The 26,716-nt window shown below is 43.8% G+C and overlaps 1 protein-coding gene across 4 annotated transcripts in view; it reads left to right on the top strand.

Moving 5' to 3' along the window:
• Positions 1-26,716, top strand: part of Prickle2 (prickle planar cell polarity protein 2) — a 327,604-nt gene that overhangs the window by 251,771 nt on the left and 49,117 nt on the right. For all 4 annotated transcript variants that reach the window (XM_013114215.3, XM_021227814.2, XM_013114214.3 and 1 more), the window contains one exon: positions 23,575-23,688. In XM_013114215.3, coding sequence (XP_012969669.2) covers positions 23,575-23,688 — 114 coding nt within the window. The remainder of the gene's footprint in view (positions 1-23,574; positions 23,689-26,716) is intronic.

The following is a 26,716-nucleotide window of genomic DNA, read 5'->3' as shown; positions in this document are numbered from 1 at the left end:
TTTAAAGAATAAAAAGGCAGGGAAAACAAGGTCTTAGCACTCAGCCAGATTTTACTGAAATCAGAAGCAAAAGAGAGCGCATGCACTCGCCCCCACACACACATACACCACACACACACTTCTCCCCCTACCCCCCACACACATACACCACACACACACTTCTCCCCCTACACACACCCCATACATGAGAACACCAAGAAGCAGACTCCCAAGGTGAAGAGATGACCCAGAGCTGATGTCTGCATCTGCTTGAAGAGTCGGGATTTTTTTTTAAATGTGTTTGGGAATTGAATGAATTCTCTTTCTCCTTCAGAATGGAAATGCAAATCTTTGTCTTAGAGGAGAACCAGAAAGCTAGCCATCATATTAAATGTTTTAATACTTATTAAAAGTATATTAATCTACCTAAAGCCTCTTTTCCCTAATGTCTACCTGCCAGGGACCTGACTCCTATGACTGTACAACTTAATGCTTATCCTCTTCTTGGACCCCACTGTGCCTAAGCTGCTTGAACAAAGACCCAGGCAGAGCCCCTGAGTCTGGATTATCCAGTACCTCAAGCAAGCTCCAGGACTGTCTACTTAATAAATGAAAACTGCCCAGAGGTGATGGCGCATACCTTTAATCCCAGCTCTTGGGAGGCGAGGCAGGAAGATCTCTGTGAGTTCAAGGCCAACCTGGGCCAGCATGGTCAACAGAGTGAGTTCCAGGACAGTCGGGGCTACACAGAGAAACCCTATCTAGAGAAACCAAAAAAAAAAAAAAAAAAAGAGTATGTGGAAGCATATGCTAGAAAATAATGTAGAACACAAATGGCTATCAGGCTTTTTGTTTATTAATTTATTTCTTCAGCAGACATTTATTATGTTCTAACTATATCTCAGCCGTTGTTTGAGCACTGTGGATAAAACAATTAAAAGGATAATTAAAATCCCACTACACTGTAGCTGTAAGGATGATGAAGGGCAATTAAGAAACAAACACATGATCCAAGTAACTCCAGATTATTGTTTTTAAGAAAGTGTGGTGATATTCATAATTGTGAGTAATAGTGTCAAACACTGCCCCGTGTTTCACACCTTGGGTCTCATTCAAGCTGTGTAAGACTAGGAACTGATTTCAGCGACATGAATATGGTCCTGCGTGTTCGACTGACTCGTTTGACCTGGTCTCTGAGGAAGTGGCAACGGGTTTGCTGCTGAATGACATGGAGAGGTCTGCTTTGCAACACCAGCCTGGTTTGTGTGTTCCTCTGAGCGAAGCTTAAATGAAACAAGATTGGCACTTATTTGATAAAAAGCATTTTAGGAGAATGTTGAAGGATAATTTGGGGAGAAGGGAATGGAGTCCATACAGTGGCCAACTTTTGCCAAGGCATCCAGGGTCACAAGGGCTAGGAGGCCTCACCGCCATACATGTCGAGCCTCTAGCGCCTTGATGCCCCTGTGCATGTGGGAGGAGAATGGCTAATAACACTCAGACGGGGCTATGGGAGCCCTAAGATCAGCTGCCATGCACTAGATTAGTAGCAGACACACCTCTATCGTCTTCCCCGCCTTCTAAAATATGAACCTATTTTGGGAGTCCTGCATTTTCTTCTTCACCGCGGGAAGCTTTAAGCCCAATAATTTCAGGTGCATGTTTACCATGGATAACCAGATGGTACATGAACAAACCATGGTACTTAATCCCTCTTTATAAATGTTGAGGTTCAGAGGTGATAAGCAAATAGATCAAGAAGCTATGTAAGCCCAGAGCTGGATCTGCAGTCCATATCTGCCTCATTCCAGAGACCACTGGGCTTTCCTCCTCCACTCTGCCTCTCCCTGGGTGCAACACCCAGAACATCAGATACGATGAAAGAGTAGAGCAGTGTGTTTCCCACCAGCTTCCTTTCTGTGGCTAGAAATTTCCCCTAATCTTGTGTTGGCCTTGATGACTAAAGAGTTTCCCCATCTTTACAGGAAGCAGCCTGGTCCTACCTTCCAGAACTTGTCCCTATTGTCAATCTCTTGTTTATCTTTGGCTCTTCACCATCTCTCATTCCATCCTTACTCTGCTTCATCCAGGCTCTCCTGTTCCTGGTACAGTGTCATACATGTGGGCATCAGGGGTGATAACTTATTCATCCGGGGCATACATGCTGAGTGCCCACCATCTTCCCAACAGTTTCCTAGTCGCTGGAGGAAGGTATGGATGAAGACACAGTGTCTCTACCCTTGTGCGGGTGAAAGTCCACTGGGGAATACAGATGGATTAAGCCTCTGTAAAAACTGTCATTAGACTTACCATCCATTTCCAGGACTGCGTTTTCATCCCATTATCCCAGCAACACATGTTGAGCTCCAGATGAAACCCCATGCTGCAGTGAGCTGCATGCTTCTGCAACTTACCGGGTAGATTCTGTTCCCCCAATGTTGTAGTTCCTGCTTAGGCATCACTGTCATTCACCCCAGTGTTTTCAGTGTGATTCTGAGATGTGTGGGGAAGGGAGGCCGCCAGGCAATCTCCTCTGTGATTCTCAGGAAATTAGTCACATGAACAGTGTGTGTTTATCTTGGCTCCAGAGAGGCCCTGATGTCATAGGATGGAGATGGGAAATATGCATGTATGTGCAGCATTCAATACAACAGCCTCTTAATAAACTTGTTTTCAACAGAGTTGTCAGGGATGGGGCTAGAACCTGGGTTCCCAGGCCTTGGAGCCTCTGCCAGATGAAGTCAGCAATGATGTGGCCAGATTCCTCCAGTAAGGACTTGTCAAAGCTCATGTCCAGAATGTGAGGCCCAGGGAAGCCAAAGAGCATTTGCAAGGGCAGGATAGAGCCTGCTATTTAAGTTCTCACTCTCGATACAAATAGCTCTAGCCTTCTCTGTGAATTTGTCCTCAGGTGCTGAAGAGTGGGTGTGGGCCCCTGGAGTGGGACTTCCTATGTGAATTTACAGCTTAACACACTCTTGGCTAACTGGGCAGTCTGTCCTGTCTGCTTGGGTGAGAGCTGGCTTACTCTCAAGGTGATTTGGTCAGCCTTAGGGCGTGTGGGGTATTTTTAATAACAGTGGGATGGCTAGATGAATTTACCATCAATTCACATCAGATAACTAACTTCCTTCTTCTTCTGGGGTCTTGTTGTTTGTTTTTGTTTTTGTTTTTTGAGACAGGGTTTCTCTGTGTAGCTCTGGCTGTCCTGGAACTCACTCTGTAGACCAGGCTGGCCTCAAACTCTTCCTTTCTAGGTCTGGATTAAAGGCCTGCACCACCACTGCCTGACCCTTCCACATCTTTCTGCCTGTTTGCCTATCTATCTGTTCATCCACTCTAGCATTTAACTATTTAGTGCTTCAGTAGTTGTTTATTAAGTGCATATGATGTACAGGCAATTAGCCTAAGAGGTTCCTTTCCAGACACAATGGGACACCCCCGGTCTTCTGATTTTACATTATGTACCACAGTGAATTTTTACCTCACAAGGAGAGATAGAGGGTCTTTGTTCATAGGAAAACCCACACTGACTTTAATCTTTGGTCTTATCTTCATGTGGTTTCTACCTTTTCTATGCCTGTCCTTCCGGGCTAGGCAGGGATCCTTCTGGGCTCATAGCTTTGACATTTGTTTGCTCTGTGTTCAAATCCTGACTCTGCTACTGTCTTATATAAGCCAACTTAACTTCATAGACTTTTTATTCATCTTTGGACAGTAAGAATGCCATCGCCTAACTATAGCATGGTTGCAAGGATTCAGAGAGACAATCTCTTAGGGACTAATACTTTCAAAATGACTACTGGTTCCGACAGTAAACAGTGGGAAAACACTCAGATGTCTGTCAACGAATGAATAGATAAACAAGTGTTACTTGTGTACTGCTGCTGTTTGCAGTAAAATGGAGCAAAAGTTTGATATATACAATAATGTGAATGGATCTCATATAACTATGCCAAATAAAGGAGTGAAACAAAAAGATATATGCGTTATGATTCTATACATCTAAAACTCTGGATAATGCGAATTTACATTGACAGAGGATCAGTAGTCTTTTTGTGGATCAGGTGGTATGGGAAGTAGACAGGGAAAGAAAAGAACAAAAAGTACAACCTTCGGGAGGTAGTAGGTGGGTTCACCATCTTTAAGGTGCTAACACTAGTATAAGGGTAACCTATGTCAATCAGATTGCATCTGTGCTTTAAATATGTAAAGCTCATTATATGTCAGATGCCCTAGCAAGTGATGGGAAATGGCTCTTCAGCAAGCAGGAAGGCGCAGCAGTGGAGTCTTCTTAAGACTGTCTGACTTGCCTTGGGAAATAACTGAGCCTTTGGCCAATTACTGTCAGAATGACCCACTCAGTATTAATTGTGCACAATAAAAAGAGGAATTGGAAGCAGAGATTAACAAAATCTAAATGGATGGTACCAGAAAGTCAGCTCCAAAAACTTGCTTATTTCATCATCTGTAAATTTCTGAGGGTAGTGTGTAATATGTAGTTGACACTTGGTAACTAACAGTTCCAGCTTATGGGATATAAGTTAGGGAGATTGATCAAGACTCACCAGTCAGATCTGGCTCAGGAAAGCTGATTATTCCACAAGTTTCTCAAAAAAAAAAAAAAAAAAAAGAATGACTCCATAGCCAAGGATCTTGAATGATGTCTGGTCTGAAACACTACAGGTATACAGTCTGCATTTCCCGAAGGTACCTGGGTGAAGGAGCTATGGGAAACTATGCTCATTTGGGCTGTGGTGGCTTCAAGAAGTGCCTCATTTAACAGATGACACCTCACAGCTTACCTGGCTGTGATGCAGGACTCCTTCTGCCTTCATTGGGTTGTTCCTTTTTCTCACTTGTAGTTAGGAGCCTCTATAACTCAAATTACACAAGAGCCTAGCAGTAGCTTGGAACATTGACTTCCCTACCACCTTGGGGTCCCTGGGAAATTCATTTTCAGCACTGGCCAAAGAATCCTACAGAAAGAGAGGGGGAGGGAAGGAGGGAGGGAGGGAGGGAGGGAGGGAGGGAGGGAGGGAGGGAGGGAGGGAGGGAGGGAGGGAGGGAGGGATTGGCCTCCATCCTTACTGGTATCTGAATGCAATGAGAGTAAATTTCATTCAAAGCTATACAGGACTTTGAAACCTCCATCTTCTCCTGGATGCCATTACTCTATGTGACCAGTCAAGAGTTCATCTTGATGAATGGTCTGTGAGAAACTGCTCAGCTGAGATACAGCCATTGGGTAGTCCTTCTGAAACAGATGGGCTGTAAAACATCATTTTGGATTAGCTGCACTGGGAACCTCTCACAGTTCTGCCATGGTACTTATGAGTCAAGGAAGTTAGTTTTTCCTTTCTAATCTATAAAATGAAATGAGTAAGGAGTCTTGCCTCATGGAATAACTAACTGATATCTGGCATTTCAACAACCACTAGAATTATTATTGCTTGGCAGTGGTCAGCAGTTGATTTGAAAACATTTTTCTAGGCAAGACCTAACTGAGGAAATAAAACTAAGATTAAGCTCTCAAATTGTCATCCAGAGGTTGCAGAGCAAGAACAATGGAATTCAAGGATATAAGCAGAGAGATACAGAACAAAACCTACGTAGCCCAAGCCTTGCATCTGACAGTCAAGATAGCCTCCAGGAAAGCACAACACATGCCCTGATGTCAGGCTGTCAGAGGTGAGGGACAGATAACTCGTGCTACCACTCTCCTAATGACATCAAGAGAATGTCTTCCAGTTTCCGATGGCTACTTGCATTGTGAGGATATGAAATAGGTTTTTCTAGTCTTTGTAAAGCAAGAATAAACAAGGCAGTGCTTCTAGTTCATAGCAGAACAATGACAAGAGATCATGAAACATAATTACCACCGTCACGGCATGTTCCATAACTTTCATGACGTTTGTCCTTTTGCTCTACCAAGGCCACAAAGAGACATCTTGCGGTGGTTATAGATGTGTATCTCTGTATATTTCAGCTTTTCCTTTGTGAAGATATTTTGGGATGCTTGCAAGTTTATGATTATATTACATATTAAGCATATTGTTACTTGTATTTTGGAAAGACTGTATTTTTTTTAACTTTCTTTTTGTTTTGTTTTTTGGCAGTAGGAAAAATTGAACCTAGGGCCTCAGGCATGTGAGACAAACTCTCTTCCACCCAGCTACTGCCTCTTCTTTTTCATTTTTGTTTTTGCATTTAACGTGCTTTAACATAAAAGTAATTTTTGTAATTTAAAAAGTACTTATGGACACAGACACTAGGAATTCTTTCTAAATGCTGGCAGCTATTACAAAGTAATTGGCAAGTTGCATTACTTATAGTTTTTTTAATGGTCAAAAATCTCCTAATCAGTTCTAACATTCTTTTTTATGTCTCCCAGTTATGTTTGCTTAAATTCTATTTTGCACAGCGTTAACATGGCATACTATCTTTCCTTTGGTGAAAAATTATAAGGCTATGCCTTGATTCTTCCTTTTCTCTCTTAAGTAGAACTCCGTAGATTGCACATGATAGATACTGCATTTTGATTTTAAATAAAATCTGAATACTTATCATTCAAATGTTGGTAGATATTATATATTTTTATTTATTCTGATGTACATAGTAAGTGCTTCCAGCTTATTTTGTATTTTGCCTTTTCTCGCATGCACGCTCTCTCTCTCACACACACACACAGGGAGAGAAGGAGGGAGAGAATGCCTGCTCACATATATATGTACCCCATGCATATATGTGTGGGTACAGGCAGAGACCAGAAGAGGGCGTTACATTCCATGGATCTGGAATTATGTTGTGAGCTGCCCAATGTGGGTGTTGGCAACCAAAGTGAGTCCTCCCAAAGAACAGCAAGTCCTCTTAACCACTGAGCCATCTTTCTGACTCTGCTCCCTTTGTTGGACACCAATAAGAACTAATTCTCAGGCTTTCCATTCATGGGTCTCCTTGGGGTGGGGGGTGGGGCAGGAGGAGGAGTAAGGAGAAGGAAAAGAAGGAGGAGGAAGGAGAAGGAGAAGGAGGAGGAGGAGGAGGAGAAGGAGGAGGAGGAGGAGGAGGAAGAGGATGGAGAAGAAGGAGGAGAAGAAGAAATGAAAAATATGATTGAAGTTGTTTGTTTGTTTTCCTTTCTTATCTATTTCCTAACAATGTGCAAACAGGATTTAGGACACTGAAGTAGCTAGGAAGTCAAGGATTGCTGCAGGCCAGGAAAGGCGTGGGGGAGGGCATGGCGAAGCAACTCTAGAGGGCGCTGCTGCTGCTTGTCCCATCAAGGACCCAGTGTGTCACAGTGGGAGCAAGGTTAGAAATGGGAAGTGGGGCATGCTGGGGTGCTGGAGAGTGCGCCCTCCCCGAGAGACACCTCTGTTGAGTGACGCTTGTTTATCCTGAGTGGCCTCTTTATGATTGTTGACCTTTGTATCAGGTTGCTTCTCATGTATCCCTTGAGCAATAGGGAGAAGATCGTGAGCTGTAATGGGAATTCCTTGATCAGTAAAATGTCCAGTCGATGGCCCAAGGCAAGGATATTCCAAAGAGATAAGTGACCCAGTACCCACAGTGGTTTATCTCCATGGAGACACAGCAGGAACCACTGAGTCCTCAGATCCTTTCTTTTGTTGCAGCTCCCAGCCTAGCCTATGATGTTTCTTGTCTTAGTGAAAACAGAAGGAAAGTTGTGTATAGCATTTAAATGTCAGTGTGGATGTATTGTCTGACTCATGTTTTTTCCCTACCTATTTTTCACCATAATTCCAGGGAAGTGTTACCAAAGGAGAACATTTGGTCCCAACGTGTAATGAATATCACTCTCAAGTTGTCAAATTTGTTGAGACACACTAGAGAAAGTGGAACCAGGGGCTAGGGGAGGGAGCAGTGGGGAGTTAATTATTCAGTGGGTGCAGGGTTTCTGTGTGGGGAGATGAGCAATTCCAGCATGGGGATAATTGCACGACAGTATTGAAATACTTCATACCACTGAACTGTATGTGCACCTCAACATAGAAAGTGGTAACTTTTGTTATGTGCATTTTACCATAAAATAAATAAGTGAACAATTAAAGTGAAATAACACAACAGATAAAATGACTGTGAAGAATTGGATCAGTCACCTCAAAGATCCCGTGATCTCTGTTGGGAATAAACCAGGACACATAAACTTCTCTCCCTGTGACTCCAGGGGAAAACTTTTGTCAAGTCCAAGTTGGTATACATGATCTTCATCACAGCAAGATGTATGCGCATACTTCTAAATATATGCATAACCAAGCCACACACTTAATTTCCACCTTCGGAATTCAAACTGATCTACAAGATTTTCACAATTAAAACTCTAAGCTCCCCTGTCTCCCATTCATGGTTTTAGCAAGAATTATAAACTCAAAGAATGAACGGTGACTACATTACTTATAACCCATCAAATATATAGGGCAGAGTGTAATCCTACATATCCGTGGAGACGGTGAGAATAATGAGCTTTGAAATCGGGTATAAATTTAAATCCTGGATCCACCTCCACTCTGGAGCATGGTAGATAGCATATGATTTAGTTGATCCTCATTATTTATGATCCCATAGTCACAAATTTGCCTCCTCACCAACATTTCTTTGCAATCATCAAATCAACACACAGAGTGTTTTCATGGCCACTAACAGACATACATAACAAGACAAAAACCAAGGTGATGTTTGGCCTTCATACTTAGGATCATACTAAATGGTCTGATTAGTACTACCCTTTCACATTTGATGGGTATTGCTGGTGCTTTTCCCATTCAAAGTGGTGTGAAAAAAAATGGGATGTACCTAATTTTCCTAAGGACTACTTTCCTAAGAAGGCTACTGTTTATTTTATGTATATACACGAACACACATATATATGCATATATATGTATATATTATACTCCAATCAGGTATGCCTTGAGTTGGATGGGTTAGTGAGTCCATGATACATATTTTTAAAGAGTTCTTAAACAGAAATCCCCATGAACCAAAGTAATAGACCAGTCAGCTGATGGCACGTCAGCAAACGGTTGTGAGATCCTGGCTTCTCCCCAGCACTCATTCCTTCAGCATTTGCTCCAGTGTTTTCGAGCTCAGCTTCTGTGAATGAAAAGAGCCCATTGCACTTTGCCAAAAATATCCTCTTACGTGCAGGCACACTTGTCTGTCTTTGCTGTGGCAGGGTACATGATGTTTAATGATTGGTCCCCTATTCTCCATAGCTAGGAAAGGAATGTATTTTCTTATGGCCCCATTAAAGCTAGACATGCACATGTGACATAGTATGACTAATGAAATGTGAGCAGGAGCCATGCCCATCACAAACAATAGAAACCTCCCTCTGTCTACTGCCAGCACCAGGTAGGCACATGTCAGTGTAGCTCCTCCCTCGCCTAGCTCTCCGCCCGCCCTCATAAGGGATGCTTTATGAATGAAGACTAAAATTGGGGTGTGTATAGTGTTTTAATATCCAGAATATATGAAGACCCTCTGCAGTCCCCAAAGAAAAAGATGGTTGAAGGAGAAAATGGGAAAATACACACTTGTCCAGAGAAGACATACATACAGACTTGACATAACTGAAAAGATGATCCATCATTGGTCACTAGGGTGAAACAAATCCAAACCTCGGAGTGGTCCCGCTTTATGCGCTCACTGAAATAGCTATCTTTTTTTTTTTTTTTGAAAGTGGAATATGTCGAGTGTTGGCAAAGCTGTGAAGGAATTGGAATCTTTGTGGGAAGGGTTATGGTGCAGTCACTGTGGAACAGTTTGGTGGTTCCTTAGAAAGTTTATGAGAGACACCACGTAATCCAGCAGGTGTCCCTCAAGGTATATAGTTCAAAAAGCTGGACACAGACATCCAAGTAGACACACAACAAAATACACTGAGACATTCTTCAGAGTGATCAAAAGTAAACTAACAGCTTAGGTTCCCTCAGTGGGCGAATATGAGGCAAAATGAACGTTTGTGTGTGTCTGGGTATTTATGTACCTAGAATGTGACTGCTACTCCAGCAACCAATTTGCAGATTTGAGAATAGATGCCATATCACGGTGAGTGCAAAAAAGGAAGGAAGAACTCAGTGTCCTGATCCATCTTACAAGGCGTGGATTCACCCTAGACCACTCCCCTCAGGCCATCACTAACAATTATCATCTCCTGGGTTGTCACCTTCAATAATAGTAATAGCTGATTTGACATTTATACAGCCTTGTGGTTGCCAGTGTCTTTTCATTCTCTGTTAACCTTTAATCGTCATGTTCACTTACTGTAGTTTTAGAGGACACTGAAATGAATAACGTGGCCTTAAAGCTGAAGGCCCAGCCTCTGTCATAATCAAGACTCGACGTTACACATCAATGCAGTTCCCTTCTCCTGCAATCTGGGCAAGCATCAACTTTGATATTTCTCGAGTAGCTATAACCCCCAAAGTGAAGGCTATTTCCCTCTTTAAGGGAGAGCCGCTGACCACCCCTAACACAGATTGATAATCATGTGCAGCTTAGAAACAGAATTTAGATTAAGGTTTGGGAAGTTATTCTTATTCATGAAGGTGCATAATGTTCAACTTAACGTCCTCTTTAGCTTTAGGAGACCAAGCAGCTGTCAGTACACAGGCATTTTAAGTGTTCTTCTCTTCTACATTTTGTCAGGGGATTTAGAAAGGAAACAAGAAAGGAGAAAAGAAAAAGACACAGAGAAAAATGGACACTTTTGGGGAATTGGGGCTTAGGTCCTGTGAAACAGACTCGTAGACCTAAGATGCACATGTGGTCTAAGGCCCACATGGGGCTCTGTGCATGAACTTGTCTGACCGTGTGATCTGTGGGGACCACGGAACTCAGTTAACAGGCCACTTGTTATCATAGTCCCAAAGGACCCTTTGTTCTTCAGCTCACCCACTGTTTTTGTTCTTTCAAAAGTTTGCCAAAGAAACTGTCCATAGAACTTTCTTTTGATTTTTATTTAAGAATTTTCCTACAATATATTTTGGTCGTATTCTTTCCTCTTCTACAATTCCTCCCAGATCCTCTCTACCTCCCTTCCCACCCAATCTGATGTTCACTCACAGCCCCTCCCCCTCAAAAAGACTCACAGGAAAAACAAACAAAAACAAGAATCAAAACAAACTGCAACAGATAAAATCAATAAGACAAAACAAAACATGCATAGAAGTTTCTGGTGACGAAGTCCTAGAACCAGCCTCCTGTACTGCCTTGCACATGCCGAGTAGTTAAATTTTTAGGAATTGTGCAAATATTATGTGAATCTGTTAAATATAGTTATTAGAAAAACCTAGTCTTACCAACTGATAGTTAAATGAATCGTATGAAAGCAGGGGAGATAAATGGTCCAAATGTTCTTCCTGTGGATTTTAACACCTTGCCCTTGGGTGTGTGGAGTAGGCAGACATGCACTGTTGGCTGTGCCTATCCCTTCTCCCTCTCTTAGCAGGGAGAGCACTCGCACCTGGGGAGAGCCACAAAGCCACACTTGAGTTCTTGTCTCGTTGAGACTTTGTAGTATTTTAAAGATTTATTTTATTTCATGTGTATGAATGTCTACTTACATCCCCTGGACCTGGATTTACAGACATCTGTGAGCTGCCACCTGGGTGCAAGCCCATGTCTTCTTCAGGAGCAGCGGGTACTCTTAACCGCTGCGTCATCTCTCCAGCCCCGCTATAGTTTTCAGTCAGCCTCTCTGGGCTTTTGCATCATTTTAGCTTCCTATTTTTGTACTCACTCATCTCCTCTTGCCAAGGCTCTTCCGGAGTAGAACCTCCTGCAACTTGTGTCCTTGTTCATTGCATGTCCTCCACCCCCTCGTTCATCAGTTTCTTTCATAGAGTAGCACTCGCGTTTGTCTGCTTGACTTCCATCTTACAGTACCACAGACTTGCAAGATCAGTGCCAGGAGGCTTGGCTGGTCCTGGTGATGCCTTTTGCAAATGCGGTTACCCTCTCGTAATACCATGACTTATCACATGACCTGAGGTTCTTTTTATAAGGGTTCTGTTCCTCTTAATTGCTACCCATCTTTATGACCCCAGTTAACATTGGTTACACCCTTAAAGATCTTGTCTCAAGTATACACTCACAGGGAATTGGGAATGCAGTGTGTACGTACTGAAGGAGATGTTATTTTGCCCGTAACATAGACAGTTATGAATCATGAATAACATTGCCTCAAGCTAAAGCCAGAGCCCTTCCCATGTTGATTGCTGTATTAATCCCTTTTCTATTACTGTGATAAGACACCATGGCTAAGGCCTCTAGGTTCCTGCCTTGAGTTCCTGCCCTGACTGCCTTTGATGATGGACTGTGATGCACAACTGTGAGCTGAAAGAAACCCTTTCCTCCCCAAGTTCCTTTTGGTCATGGTGTTTTATCACAGCAATAGAAACCCTAAGATACCATTCCGGAAGGGTAAGAGCCCATGACAACATGAATTGGATGCAGGAAAAAGAGAGAGGGTGAGGAAGGAAGGAAGAAGGGTACGAGGAAGGGAGGAAGGGAGGAAGGGAGGGAGGGAGCACTAGCATGAGGGAGCAAGGGAATGCTGGGAATAGTGAGGCTTTTGAAATCTCTAAGCTTTCCTCAAGTGTTTCCTCTGTCTTGGCTATACCTCCTAAGCCTACCCAAAAGGGCCACCAGCTGAGAAGCAAGTATTCAAATGTTCAACACTGTGGGGGACATTTCTCATTCCAATTACTAGTTACACTATAGATCCCTATAGCACTGCTTCAAGTAAATGACCGCCCCTGTTTTACACACAGAGGTACTGATTCTAAGAAGCAAAGTACCTTCCCCAGCTATATACAGATGGTGTTAAGTCCAGTCCAGCATTTGCATACAAACACATCCACTTGAACCCAGAACTTAGTGTTGTTGGAAGCTGCCATATTGATTTTCCTGTATCCACGGATGTGAGTTTTGTCTGAAGGCAGTACTGAAACTTTTGCCAAAATGGGGGAGGCGTGTACACAACTATGTGGACATCCACTGGAGAGTATTTTATTTGGATTGGGATGAAGACTCTCTTGATAGATGCAGCTCACCTAGAAGGTAGTTAAACTGTTCTTCTTTTCAGTAGTGGGATTTGAACAGGTCCTTTACTATGGGACCATGTCCCTAATCTCATCCTTTTGTTTTGTATTTTACTGCGTTCTCAGAGTTGGCCTTAAACTCACTCTTTAGGCCAGGTAAACCTTGAACTTGACGTCTTTGGGCCTCAGCCTCTGAAGTGCTGAGGGCTGTGGGTCTGTTTCACCATACTTGGCCATGAACCTTTCCATTAGGATAATAAATAACCGGCAGATAATGTTTGGTGAACTGGAAAGTATTTTCTAACTAAACATTTAGTCTAATATTATACACTTTAAAATAGCAAGAGTTGAAATGAGAAGGAGAATATAAGAGCTAACAAAAACAGAGCAACTTGAGGGGTCAGTCTCTGTTCAGATGGTGTCACTAAAAGACAGGGAACATGAGAAGTGCCAGCACCTCCTGCAGCTGCTTGAGCAGACCTGAGTCTGTGAAACACCAGATGACTCATAATGGAGCCCCAGCTAACTGGAGACCTGCTAGTTTGGGCTAAAACCCAGGATATTTACTGCTCCCTGTAGATACACTGCCTGGACATACTCCACCCCACCCCCACCCCTGTACACCCACACATAATGTAGGTTTCATGCCATTCAGACACATTGGACAGTAACTTCATATAATCTTAGCTGATTGGGTAATATATGCATATATGCCAGGGAACATACATGTTAAACCCAGCTCACACTTCCTGGGGAAACTCATCCTGACTCCCTTTCCCTTCCCCATTGAGCCACCAGTGAGAGGAGCAACTTGTGTGATTGGAGTTATAATAGGACTTGCTAAGGAGTAACCCAATTATTTTCCTTAATTTCTTCAAGTACTGGGGCTCAGCAGTTAAGCATGCTTACTGCTCCTGCAGGGGACCTGAGTTCAGTTCCTAGCACCCATGTCAAGCAGCTCACGACTGCCTGTAACTTGGGCTCCAGGGAAACTGACCCCCTCTTCAGGCCTCTACATGCACCTGTACATACACAGGGTGCATAAACTTTTATATATACACCTAAATGAAAAAAATAAACCTCTTTTCCTTCAAATGTTAACTTAGAATCTAGAGAGTTGGCTCAGAGGCAAGAATACTGGTTTCTCTTTTAGTGCACTAAGGTTCTATTCCCTGAACCCACACATGGATCATAATCATCTGTACATCAAGTTCCAGGGGATCCAATACCCTCTTCTGGCCTTTGTGCACAGATTTTCATGCACATAAAATGGAAAGAAATAAAGCTAACAAAAAATTCTGGCTTCAAATACAATGTTTTGTCTCATTCTCTTGAAGCAGGACATCGGTAGTTATCCCGTACATCTTTAATCCAGGATCCACCACCTCAGCCATTAATCTTTGGAGAAAGCAACTGCTTGGATGAATGAAAGGGAAGCTAGCTGCCCTTTTCCAGTTCCTCCTGAAGCCTCATCATTTTTCTCTCTCACTACACATGTCTATCTGGAGCCATTGGTCAGGTAGCAAGACATATGAGGTTTGAACACAGTATACGTTTACTGGACAACGTAAGACAGCCAGAGTTTCTTCCAGGGGTGTAAAGTAAACAGAGTCTTAGATGCTGGGGAAAAAACAATGAACAAGGAATCATCCTCATAGTCAACTGTAAATCTCTCTAAAGCCACACAGGCCAAGAACTTGTTGGTTCTGTGAGTACTTTTGTTATTTATTTGTGATTTTTTCCCCTAGATTTTTTTTTTTTTGCGGGTGTTTTGTCTACATGCTTGTCTGTGCACCACCTGCATGCACTACCCACAGAGGCCAGAAGAGGGCACTGAATCTCCTAGAACTGGATGTTAAGTGGTTGTGAGATGCCAGAGGGTTCTGAGAGCTGCAGCCGGGTCTCCTGCAAGAATAGCAAGTGCTCTTAACCACGGAGGCGTCTCTCCAGCCCCCAGAATTGATGTTTTGACGGAAACGGGTTTGCTGCAGGTGTGACCTCAACATTGTAGGAAATTTAGCAGCATCCTTGGTCTCCACCCACTGAATGCTTCCACTAGCCCCTCCCCCAGCTGTGGCAGCCAGAAGGTACCTATAGACATTGTGAGATATCTTGGGGTCACTGGCATCCCAGCCTAGAAGCAGTGGACTACAAACTATAGAAAAGCATGGTGCTGACTAATTGGGATAGTGAAGGTCCGTGTTAGCATGTCCTCTGAGTAAAGAGCAATTGTAGCCAAGCTGGTTTGGGAGGGCAGCTGGTCAGGAGGGAGTAAAAATCCTGAAAGCATGTTCTCTGTCTTCAGAACCTACATCTGTCAGGATTTGTTGTTGAACTTCAGCACTGGCACAAGCAATAAACGAGATGTCTCGAGGAAACTATCTCAAATGAGCTTTTACTTCTAAATTTGACTCCAGTCCTGCAGGGATCTGAGTATGATGGAGATGATTGGGGATTGCACCATGGCTTCCCCAGTTGTGTTCTGAGCAAAGCAATTAAAGTTATAATGTGCATCTCCAGGGGAGAAGAAACAAGCAGAGGTGGTGGGTTTCTCCTCAGACTCTGCTTTACAACATTTTCTCCTACTGCTTGGTTGATGAAGATCTGGCAAATAGGAGCAAAATAAGCTGTTGGGCCCTCAGAAGCAGTTTGTCCCCATAGCTGTAATGGAACCCAATTTTCTTCTAAGTCCCCATTTGAGAACCAGCGTATACTTATCATGAATCCTACGGCATTCCTCAGAGTCTGACCACACCTTCCCTGTCTCTGTCCAGTTTGCCTATCGTGAGGCTCCTAGGGGTTATAGATCTCACCTCCCCAGGTCAAGGGTGAGCCACGACTATGTTTCTTGAAGAAAGGGGGGGCAAGGGCCTTGTCTGTGGTGAGTCCCGGGTGAGGATGCGCTTTCCCCAAGCCTTCCAAGTGCTGGCTCACATCATCAAGTTCAGAAATTACAATTTAGGAGTGTCTGCCTGTGCCTTGTAAAGTCATTTTTACTTTCTTCTTAAACCTGTCTATCTCCCAATAGAGTGTAAACCATTTGATCAGACTTACAGGCTCCTTTTCTTACTCAGAGGGACAAAAATGGCCATGGTGGCCAGTAACGGTGTCAAATGGTTCTGAAGTATGCTAATGTTGAAAAAATACCTTTATCTCAGGAAGGGTTTGTACTCAATCCTATTAATAGACACCGTAAATAAGGAAGCCTTTTTTATCTTTGGCAAAAGAAATTTAGACAGTCAGTTCAAGGGTCAGTGTTGTCTTTTTATTGTTTTTATTATTATTACCATCATCATTTGTGTTTTTCGCTGTTTGTTATGAGACAGTGTCCTTCTATGTAGTCCTGGCTGTCCTGGAACTCACTATGTAGAGCAGGCTGGTTTCAAACTAACAGAGATCTGCATCTGCCTCTGCCTCTGCCTCTGCCTCTGCCATCAGCATCCAGATGCACCTTGGCCCCGCCCCTTGGGGGGACCTGGCAGAATGCATCACCCCTGCTTGAATGGCAAGCAATACCTTGTCTCTGTGTGTAGGCACAAAGGTCCCTTTAAGAGACAATCGCTGCCTACTTTCTCTCTCTCTCTTTCTGCTGTTTTTCTGAGGAGGCAGGTAGGTTTATCCATCCGTCTCTCTCCCTCTCTCATTCTCTCTTCTCTCTCCTTTCCCTTCCCCTACTTCCTTCCCTTCCCCCAATAAACTTCCCACATGAGTTCTGCCTGCATGGCATATTTGTCTCTCATCCACCATGGGCTCTGCCAAGGTCCCCCTCCCGCCGAATATCATAACACTGGCTCCTAGCTCTCTGTGCTATTCTTAGACCGCAAGGTCCTTTCTTAATTTTACTTCATTGTACATTGTGGCCACTGGAACTCCAGTCATTCTGTTGATTCATCTTTCATGTAGAAAACAAGATAAAAGAGGCAAGTGGCATCCTGGAAAGAGCTCACAGAAGTCACACCCATGCTTGCTGTTGGTTGGAGTACAGTCAAATGGGCATGGGTAGTTCCTAGAGGAGGAGCGCACAGAACTACTGCTCTTGGGCAGGGACATTGATATGCTCAGTAAAATTGTTGAAGAAAAGGGACATGGACGAGTGTGACAGCTGTGAGTGCGCAGCACCCTGCCATCATCAAGCTGTGGTGTTGTGGGGGCCTGCTTGGTGTGGGAGAACATTTTTACCCACTGCAGTTCGCTTTGAATTCATTGGAAAGCCCTGCATTGCTGTATTAGGTGTTGCTGTGCTATGGAGAACACCAAAAGAAAACCTAGTCTTCACTTTACAACAATACAAACATAATGGGAATGTGCTACATGAAGGACTTTTGAGTCTCTTTTCCATCCATCGGCAAATCTCTTTTGAATCCACAAAGATCAAAATAAGGGGAAGAGGAAGCAAAGTTCACAAACAATTCTCTCTCTCTCTCTCTCTCTCTCTCTCTCTCTCTCTCTCTCTCTCTGTCTGTCTGTGTGTGTGTGTGTGTGTGTGTGTGTGTGTGTGTGTGTGTGTGTGTGTGTGTACAGGATTGCATGCACCCATGTCCTTGTAGATGTTAGAGGTCAACTTTGAGTGTCTCTGTCTTTTTTTCTGGTTCCATCTACTTTGTTTTTTAACACAAGCTCTCCTAATTTTACCTGGAACTCATTGGTTTGGCAGACTAGCTGCTCATTGAACCCCAGGGATCACCCTGTCTCAGACTCCCCCATCCTAGGATTACCAACATTCACCACAATCCCCAGCATTTATGTGAGTTCTCAGGGTCAAATGCAGGTCCTGTATTTGCGTCATCACAAGTACTTGCCCAACCAAGCTATCTTGCCAGCCCCGGATTTTCTTTTTAATGACATGATCTGGTGAGTATGAAACTCCCACCTCTTGGTGCTTGAAGAGCTGACAGAATACTACACATCCAAACACTTCAGACCTAAGAACTACTCAATAAATAAAGAGGTCATGGATCCATTTTTTCCAGTAGACAGTGAAGAGCAGTGGATTCTGAGGCCAGGCAAATGCATGTGCCTTGCTTTTGTTGGCTCCTGCTATAAGCAGATCTGGATGCAAAGTGTTCCCACCTTAAATCTTGAGCACTCTGTCCTTAAGTTCTCACAGTGGCCTTGATGTCTCCCTGACGAATCATACACCAAGAGGGAGGAGGAGACCCCCCAAAAGCTGAATAGGGTTCAACAAATTCTTCCTTCTTTAGAAATTTCTGAATTTCTTGGAGGAAATAGGAAACCTTCTGTGGTTATTGAGAGGAAACAGTGGGATAGATATAAGACTGTCAGAGCATGGACAGTGGGACAACAGGACACTCTGAGTGGTTATGAATGCACATGACAGGGCCCCATCATGTTAGAAATCATGATCTTCACATGCCTCCCAGGTGACTCCAGTGCAAGCTCCAGGCTGTGACCTGCTGCACTAAACCAAGTCTTTTGCAGCAGCAACGATGCTTCTGTTGCAGCTGCTTTTGTCAGTGCTCTTTAACAGTGCCTGCTTTTCTCCCAAATGCAGTCATCGACTCCAGCCTCCATCTCCACCCAGGCAGAAATGCTGTCAAATGCGGGATTCCTTCAAACAAGCCCAGCCTTCACAGCTGGGCGAGGCCTTGCTTTGTAGAATGTGTTTGCACATCCATCCGACACCAAGTGAAGCTGTTGCAAAGCGACCCAACCCAGGAGTGACATCTTAAATAAAAATTTCCGGCAGTTTAATTTTCTAAGCCAGTCTGCTGTGTTCCCATTGTTTTTGTGCAAGGACAATGTGACTTCACCCAGAGCAGGCAGAACCACAGGACATGCTTACCTGGGAACACCTAAGTAGAGCAAAGTTTCTAGCACATTCAGCAGGCTCACTTGTAAAGGACAATGCAATTAGCAGTACAATCCGCATGCCAATTGATTAATAGCTTGGTAATGATCATTTACTGATACAACTCTAGTAGATTTGTTTATTTACTTACAAAATGAACAAGTGAACATGTTTGGGCTAAATTAAGCCACGTGTGGGTTTCCATGGAGTAGTGCCAAATTGAATTTTTGTAGTGTTGAAAGTAGATGCCATAGTTTCTCATTTACATTGGTTTGGTTGATTTGGTTGATGTTTGTTTTGGGGTTTCCTGTGGTTTTTATGGCAGGGGATGCTAGGAGAGAAGTCATGCAGGCTCCATTGACTGGGAACTCACAAGAGCTATCCCTTCCCCTAGCCGATGACCACCCCTGGCCCCTAACCCTATTAGAACTTCTGGCACCCAAGCCTCATGAGATGGAGAAGCTGATATGACAGGCCCTCAACAGACTTCGGAGCAGATTAGAAGTCAACGAAGGACTAACTCATCTATCTCCTCAGAGAATACCGAGTCACCTACTTCGGAGTAGGTGGTGACTTGGTTATTGGTTATTATAGTGGTGATTGTTATTGACATGAGCTCATTTGTTTTAAAAACAGTCAACTTTCTAAGTAAAGTATTAAGTTCTCCATCAAATTGTTGGTGACCTTGGAAGAATGTGTTTTAATAGATCCTGCATGTGAGGACTTGTTCGGATACTGGTACAAAGGATGGATTTCAGTGGTGGTCATGAGGTGTGAATTATAACGGGTGATGATGTTTGTCCAAAAAAGAAAGAATAATGTTCCCAGAAAGCAGTCACTGCCTCTGTTGACTCAAGAGTGCTGTCTTTAGGATGGACCTCAGCACTTTGTTATGGTTTGCCTCTGAAATGTCCCTGCAAGGCCGTATGCTAAAGGTTTGGTCACCAGTGTGTGGCACTAATGTCAAGTGGTAGAATCCTGAGGAGGTGAGCCTGGTGTGAGGAAGTGATGTTAGTATGGACAAGCCCTGGCCCTGGAGCCCCGCCCCTTCTCTGTTTGACTTCCTGGCAGCTATTACACGAATAGTTTGCCATACCACACAACTTTGCCACATTCTTAGCCCTGCGCCAGCCCAGAGTGACAGGGCCAAGAAACTGTGAACTAAAAGTTCTGGAACCATCAGCTCAATCTGTCCTCCTTTTACATTGTTGGTCTCAAATGTTTTTGTCCCAACAACAGGAAGCTAATGTACACACCAGGGCAAGTGTTGTCTCCTGATTCTCCATCACTGCTGGCCACACCTTCACCCAGCTCTGTGGTGAATCTTGGAATCCCTTTGTCCTTCAGTCTTCTCCAGCTGTGTGGAGCTCCTTGCATCCCATCTCCCATTGTAGCCCCCCCCACCCCCGCTCAAGATGGGTACCCAGGGTCTCTAAGGGAATTTGTAATTGAGAAAAGCTGGTCAATCTGGGACAGACTGTTAAACTGAAGCAGTGCTGGGGAAACCTTCAGCTTTAAGGAGGTTCTACACAGAGAAAAGAATAGAGCAGAGACAGGAGGATTCTGTGATGAGAGAGGTGGGAAGCTGATGAGAAACGTCATGCCTTTATAATAGTCTGGCATTTTTCTCCTTAGACATCAAATTCTTTTTAATAGTACTGCATCCCTTGCAACCTGTTTTTTACTTGCTTAGACTAAGAGAGGTGGTGCCCAGAATTGGTCTCACTCTCTTGACCACCAGTGTTGCTACAAGTCCTAACATGAAAGGAAGGTTATTTTATTAGTTAGGGTTCTCAAGATGAACAGAACTGATAGAATGAATGGTGTGGGGACAGGGTTAATTCAATGTACCACTAAAGAAGGGTGCTCGCAATGACTGCTATGAAGACAATGAGCAGTGATTGGCAGGAGGGTCAGGCAGGCTCCGGTTGTCTGTATTATCAAGCATGGCGGGGATTCATCTCATGTTAGCAGTTTCTGCCTGTTTCATGATTATGAAAATATTAAGAATGGCTAGAGAGAGATGCTGCCTTTTCCTCTTCATTTTCACATCTCTCCCTTCCTCTTTTTCTTCTATTACTGTTGAGACAGGGTTTTACTATATAGCTGAGGCTAGTCAGGCTCACCACCATCCTGCCTCAGTCTTGCAAGTTGAAGGATTACAAGGTTTACATCTTAGAAAACCTTCTTCAAGCAGGGTTGTGACACGGGAGCAAAAAAGTGCCAAACTACAGAGACCTGGCCCTTTTCCTTATGCCTGGCCAATGTCCAGTGAGGCATATTGTGCAAGGACTCTCAGAAGAAAGTCCCAGAATAGTGTGGTAATCAGATGACCAGATAGCCAGCTACTGATCCAAGCTAATTCGTGATATGAGGGGCCACTTCTCAGGAGTGCTGACCTGCCTACAAACCTCATAGCCATTCCTTCCATTCAGAAAATGGCTCCTACCAGACACCTCTAAGGAGGGACTACAGTGACCCAGACTTTCTTCCAAAAGCCAGCTAGTCAGCAACACAAAGTCTGTGGTTGCCTTCAGAACTGGATTCAGAGGATGATAGGTACATCATGGTGAATGGTTCCCATAATTAAAAAAAATAAGGATGACTTTCACATTTCTTAAAGCCTTCTCATTTGCCTGTCCCTCTAATGCTCATAACATGGTTTCTAGAGATCAAAGTAGGCAGGGCTTTTATAGCTCTTCACTCAGCAGTCCCGGAACATTTGTTCTTAGCCACCACTCCTAATGCAAAGAATTTAGAGAAAGCATGTGGAGGACAATGTGGAGAGTGAGATTATGATGGTATTAGAGGCCCAGTCTGTCTCCAGACCATTGGATAAGTGTCTTGTTTCATGGGAGCTGCTTATACTGCTGTATGGGAGATCTTGAAAGCCTCTTCTATGATATCTAAACTTACCGGGATTATTTTTTTTTTTGGTCTTCTCTATAAAATAGCATACTGTTGATTATTATCATTCTATCTGTCTATCTATTTCTCTTTGATGTTAGCATCCTGTCTGTCTGTCTATCTGTATCTTTTTATTATGTTCCTCTTTGTGTGGCTGTGTACATATATGTGCATATGGAGGCCAGAGGTCAACGTGGGTATCTTTTTTCAGTCACAGTCCACCTTATATTTGAAGACAGGGTCTCCCATTGAATCTGGAACTTACTAATTGCTAGGCTAGCTGACCTGGAGATGTACCTCCCTCCCTACCCCTGCTCTGGGTTATAGACACATGCTAGCTACCCCACCAATTTTTTACACAGATGCGGGGGATCCAAACTCAGGTCCTCATGAATGCACAGTGGGTGCTTTACTGGCCGAGTCATCCCCCAAACCCTCCCTGTCAGTTTTTGCTTATATTAATTTCCATGTGATGATACCAGCTACAGGGCCGGTCCTTTTTCTCTATCAGTTAAAGGATTAAAATACAGGAAAACAGCACAGTGCATACATATTTGTTGGAAAGCAGGCGTTACAGACTTCTCAGATAGACAAGGGCTCAGGGTGCCCCACCTGGTGATTCTCCTCTTCTGTTTCATTGCTCTAAAGGTATCCATGTGTCACATCTGTAGTAAGGACTGGGTCTTTGTCTCTGCCCATGAGCAATGAGATATCTAAGAACTAAGGATCAGGGAGTTTGCTGTGAGACTGTCTCCTAGGATGGCAGAAGCTACACCAATAAAGCCTCACCAGCATGACTGCCCTCTACCCTCTGTGGGCACCTGTAAGCACTGATGCACATAAACCCACAGGAGCACACGCGTGCACACATAAATATATAATAAATAGATATTTCAATAAACTATAACTACACCATTTTCCTCCTTCTCTTTTCTTACGCGCACACACACACGCACACACTCACACAGAGAAATTATATATGTATATATGATTTATTTCTTTTAAATCCACAAAGCAGAAACTTATTGCTGTTGGGAGCACACACGCACACACATACACACACACACACACACACACACACACACACAAACTGGGCCTGTTATGTTCCTCCTCCTATGTTCTAGATGTCCACAGCCTCAGCAGAATGTCTGCTTCTTTTCTTAGGCAGAACTGGATGTTTGGTACTTTCCCCGGTGTTTAAAAAACGAGTGAACCTCAGAAACTGCAGGAATGCATCAGTTATAAAGAACAGTGTTGCAGGAGATGCAAAGGCCCTTGCGCTGTTGCTGCTGTTGAGTTACATGCTCTGCAGCCAGCAGAGTCTCTTTCCCGAGTAAGTCAGTGCTGCCTGCCTTGCAAATGGCTCAGGACCTGGAAGGCTTTTGATGTAGGTGGAGGCTGAGACACCCAGGAACCTACAGAGTGCCAGGGAAAGGTTTGAGGGCAGTATTTAGGCAGGCGCTGACACATCCCTTGTCTAGAGAGGTGCCTCCCATGGGACAGCGCCACAGAAAATGGTAAAGCGCCACTTCGGCTGGGAAAGCCTTGCCCTCTGGCTTCACCTGTGCATTTGCCGAATTCTCCTTTGATAAGGAATTCCTTTGGCTTTCCTTTTCCCCTTCCGGAGAGGGACAGCCCCCAAGTGAGAGGCAGTTCACCTGGCTCTGTCTTTTAGGGTGCTCTGCTGTGTGTGCACCAGTAGACTGTCCTAAGGGATGTTGTGAGCTACAGAAGCAGCCAGCTTCCCGCTGTACACCTTCTTCAGGGTGGCGAGGGGGAGAATGATGGACACGTGCTATGTGCTCTGTCCCACAGGTGCACCAGTACTATAGCTGCCTTCCAGAAGAGAAAGTCCCTTATGTCAACAGTCCTGGAGAGAAACTGCGCATCAAGCAGCTATTGCACCAGCTGCCGCCCCATGACAATGAGGTAAGGTGTTTGGAGGGGACTTCTGGCAGATCACCCCCTTTCCTGATCACTGTGATCGGTAAGATTGCTGCCACCCCCCAAAAAAACCCTTCTGGCAACTGATATTAAATTTTAGCTTCCTTAATTAGAATCTAAAGAAACTGGCTGATATTTTTAGAGAGCACTCCCCATCCCATCCCCCTCAAAGAAAACCAGTCTCGCCCTCGACTGGGTTAGACTCCAAGCCTAGAATGACTGAGGAGTACAGAAAGCAGGGAGCGCTGTTTGAGAGCCCGGGCCAGGGTGGTTCGACTCGAATGTGTCCTGCCAGTTGCTTGTGGGAGTTGGGAAGATGACTAAGGACCGCTTCATGCCCGGAAGAAACACTGTGATTCTCTCAGACTTTCAGGATGGTTTCCTAAGAAGTGAATGTGCAGGTTCTCCATGTTGAGGGCAGCCGAAGTCCCAGGTCTACACGGGCAGCTTTCACCGGGACATTTGTCAAGCCAGAGTCCACCTTGTTAGAGTCAGCCATCTGTATTTTGAAAGTGGTATGGGCGTGGGCATTCCTTTTTTCTAATTCCAGAAACAAGGCTCTGGAAGCAGACATTTATTTATTTGATTCTGAGTTTGAGTTTTGGAGACTGGTTTTCACTTTAGCCAGGATAACTTGGAACTGTCTCAGCAGCTCAGTGAACTGTCAGATCTCCTCTTCCCGAGTACTGGGCAACAGATGAGCCACCGTGCCTGGCCAGTGTTACTTATTATTGAAATCGCATTGATCCTGAGGAAGAAATCTGTAAGCAAGCTTTAAAAAGAGAATGTGGGAGAAAATTAGGTTTCTAAGCTGGAAATTAATTTGTAGGTATCTGGTTTCAAAATCAAGATTCCTGCAGATTTTACTCTTTAACTCTCTATTTAAAACAAAAGCATAATTTTTAAATTGAAAGGAAAAAATGACCCCTGCAGAGAGGTGGACACTAGTTTCTACCAACTCATTACATACATGGGCTGAGTCTCAGATGACATTTATATAAAAGGAAATAATTTTTTTTACATTTTTAGTGTGTGTGTGTGTGTGTGTGTGTGTGTGTGTGTGTGTGTATGTGTGTGTGTAGCACTCACATACCACAGCATGTATGTGAAGGTCAGAGGACAACTTGTGGGAATTGGTTTTCTCCTTCCACCATGTGGGTTCTGAGGATCAAACTCAAGTTCAAACATCATGTTTTGCTGCAAGCACCTCTACCTCCTGAGCCATCTTGCTGGCCCAAATGGAAACAATTTGAGCTGCTAATGCTGAGAAACTGAGTATGCCAGTCACGGTCCAGCCCTTGTCTAGCGTGTGCAAAGCCCTGGACTTAATCCTCAGCACTGAAAAGCTAAATATATGACTCTGAGTGAGACGACATCTCAAGAGCTGAAGCAACTCCCTAGAAAGCTGCTCTTCTCTCTCCTACTGCTTATGTCAGAGTTCATAAAACAAATACAAAAGTTGACTCCTTTAAAGATGAAAGCAAGCATTGTAACCGGATGCCTGGATAACTAATCTGGAGGTGAAAATGCAAGTTTTTACAAGCAGGAGGGGTGTGCCTGTTTTTAAAAGCAAGCCCATAAAATGTCATCAGTGCAACCATGTTTTCTGGGCTGTTAGGTTTCTGGAACATTCCCCTGAAGACTTTTTTTTAAACTATCACTTGAGGGAGGGAAGTGATCTGGCCTATGCTTGTAGTGGTTCATTCTGCTTATGGTGAACTGTGCTTTCATTAACTAGACACCATTTGGATTATGACTCCACGTTGATAGGACGTGATCCATGAAAGTCAGTGGACAAGATTCGTTCATCTGATATGTTGACATGGCCTCTTTTGAAGGCAGAGGTTGACTCTAAAGCAAATACTTTATCATTTTCTTTTCACTTAGATAGAAAAATTTGAATAGATATAGTTGCTCTGACTTTCAAATTAGCATACACCAATCCTAGTTGAAAGCCTTTATTGTTATTTTCTTTATGAAAAATCGTCTGAACAATACAGTCAATATTTCTGATATCCGAATTACTCCAGAAGAAATCATAAGATGCATGGGACCACATTTCCCTAAGGAGGGTGTAAGTATGGCTTGGGGAGGACTGTGAGCATGGCAATAAATGAAATTGAATCTGTAATGAGACCTTAGTTCCTGTTAAATTACATTTTGTCTTTGTGATGCAGTGATGGGAGAAGGAGGAGGTCTCAGCCTGGTCCTGGCAGGTATCTTAATACCACCGCTGCCCATTCTGTTTCCCCATTGCCAGTAAGCTCTCATCAGTTTTAGCATCTCCTGAAGATAGGGTGGTTGGCTGGGATCTAACAGTATGGTTTCATTCTGTTTGAGAGTTACCTTCCCATCTTTGCAGGTGACTGACTTTCTTTTGTGTAGTCATAACCTGTTTTCCTTTTAAATAAATGCATCAAAGTTTCTTAAAGTGAGTCATATTTAAAACTAGCACTAATAACTCATAGTTGAGGTTCATGGCACAATCACCAAAGAGCAGAAACAATGGAATAGAGTGGCAGATCCTGGATGCAGATGCCTTTACTGTCCCTCCCTTAATTCTTTGACACTCGGTGTTTTTTTTTTTTAAGGAAATCTTTTTCTCATATTGTCATATTAGCAGGAACCAGATGAGTGTCCCACCTATTCTCACTTCCCAAAACAGTATGGAGGACAGATGACGTGTCCATGCTTACAACCAATCGGGGCATTCTTTGGTGCAGGGCTCATTCTCACAGACACGGATAACATGAAACCTTCAGCTCCCTATAGTTTATAAGGAGACCGTTCCAGGACATCACCAGCTCTGAGCCACTCTTGGTGACTTTGATCTGAGTGTGGGGACAGTGTGAAGGGCGAGGAGCAGTTCTAGAATATGCCTCCCTCCTGAAGCGTGGACTCCAGTGTTCACAGCCTGTATAAATCCCCTTTGTATCACCCGTCTTAGTGCTGGCTCTCACTTTAAGTAGCTCCAAGCTGAGAGCCCTGAGTGGGGATTCAGTGCTTCCCCTGG

Source organism: Mesocricetus auratus, unplaced genomic scaffold, assembly GCF_017639785.1.
Source record: "Mesocricetus auratus isolate SY011 unplaced genomic scaffold, BCM_Maur_2.0 Super-Scaffold_100676, whole genome shotgun sequence".
NCBI classification, from domain to species: Eukaryota; Metazoa; Chordata; class Mammalia; order Rodentia; family Cricetidae; genus Mesocricetus; species Mesocricetus auratus.
This window is presented reverse-complemented; position numbering and strand designations above follow the sequence as displayed.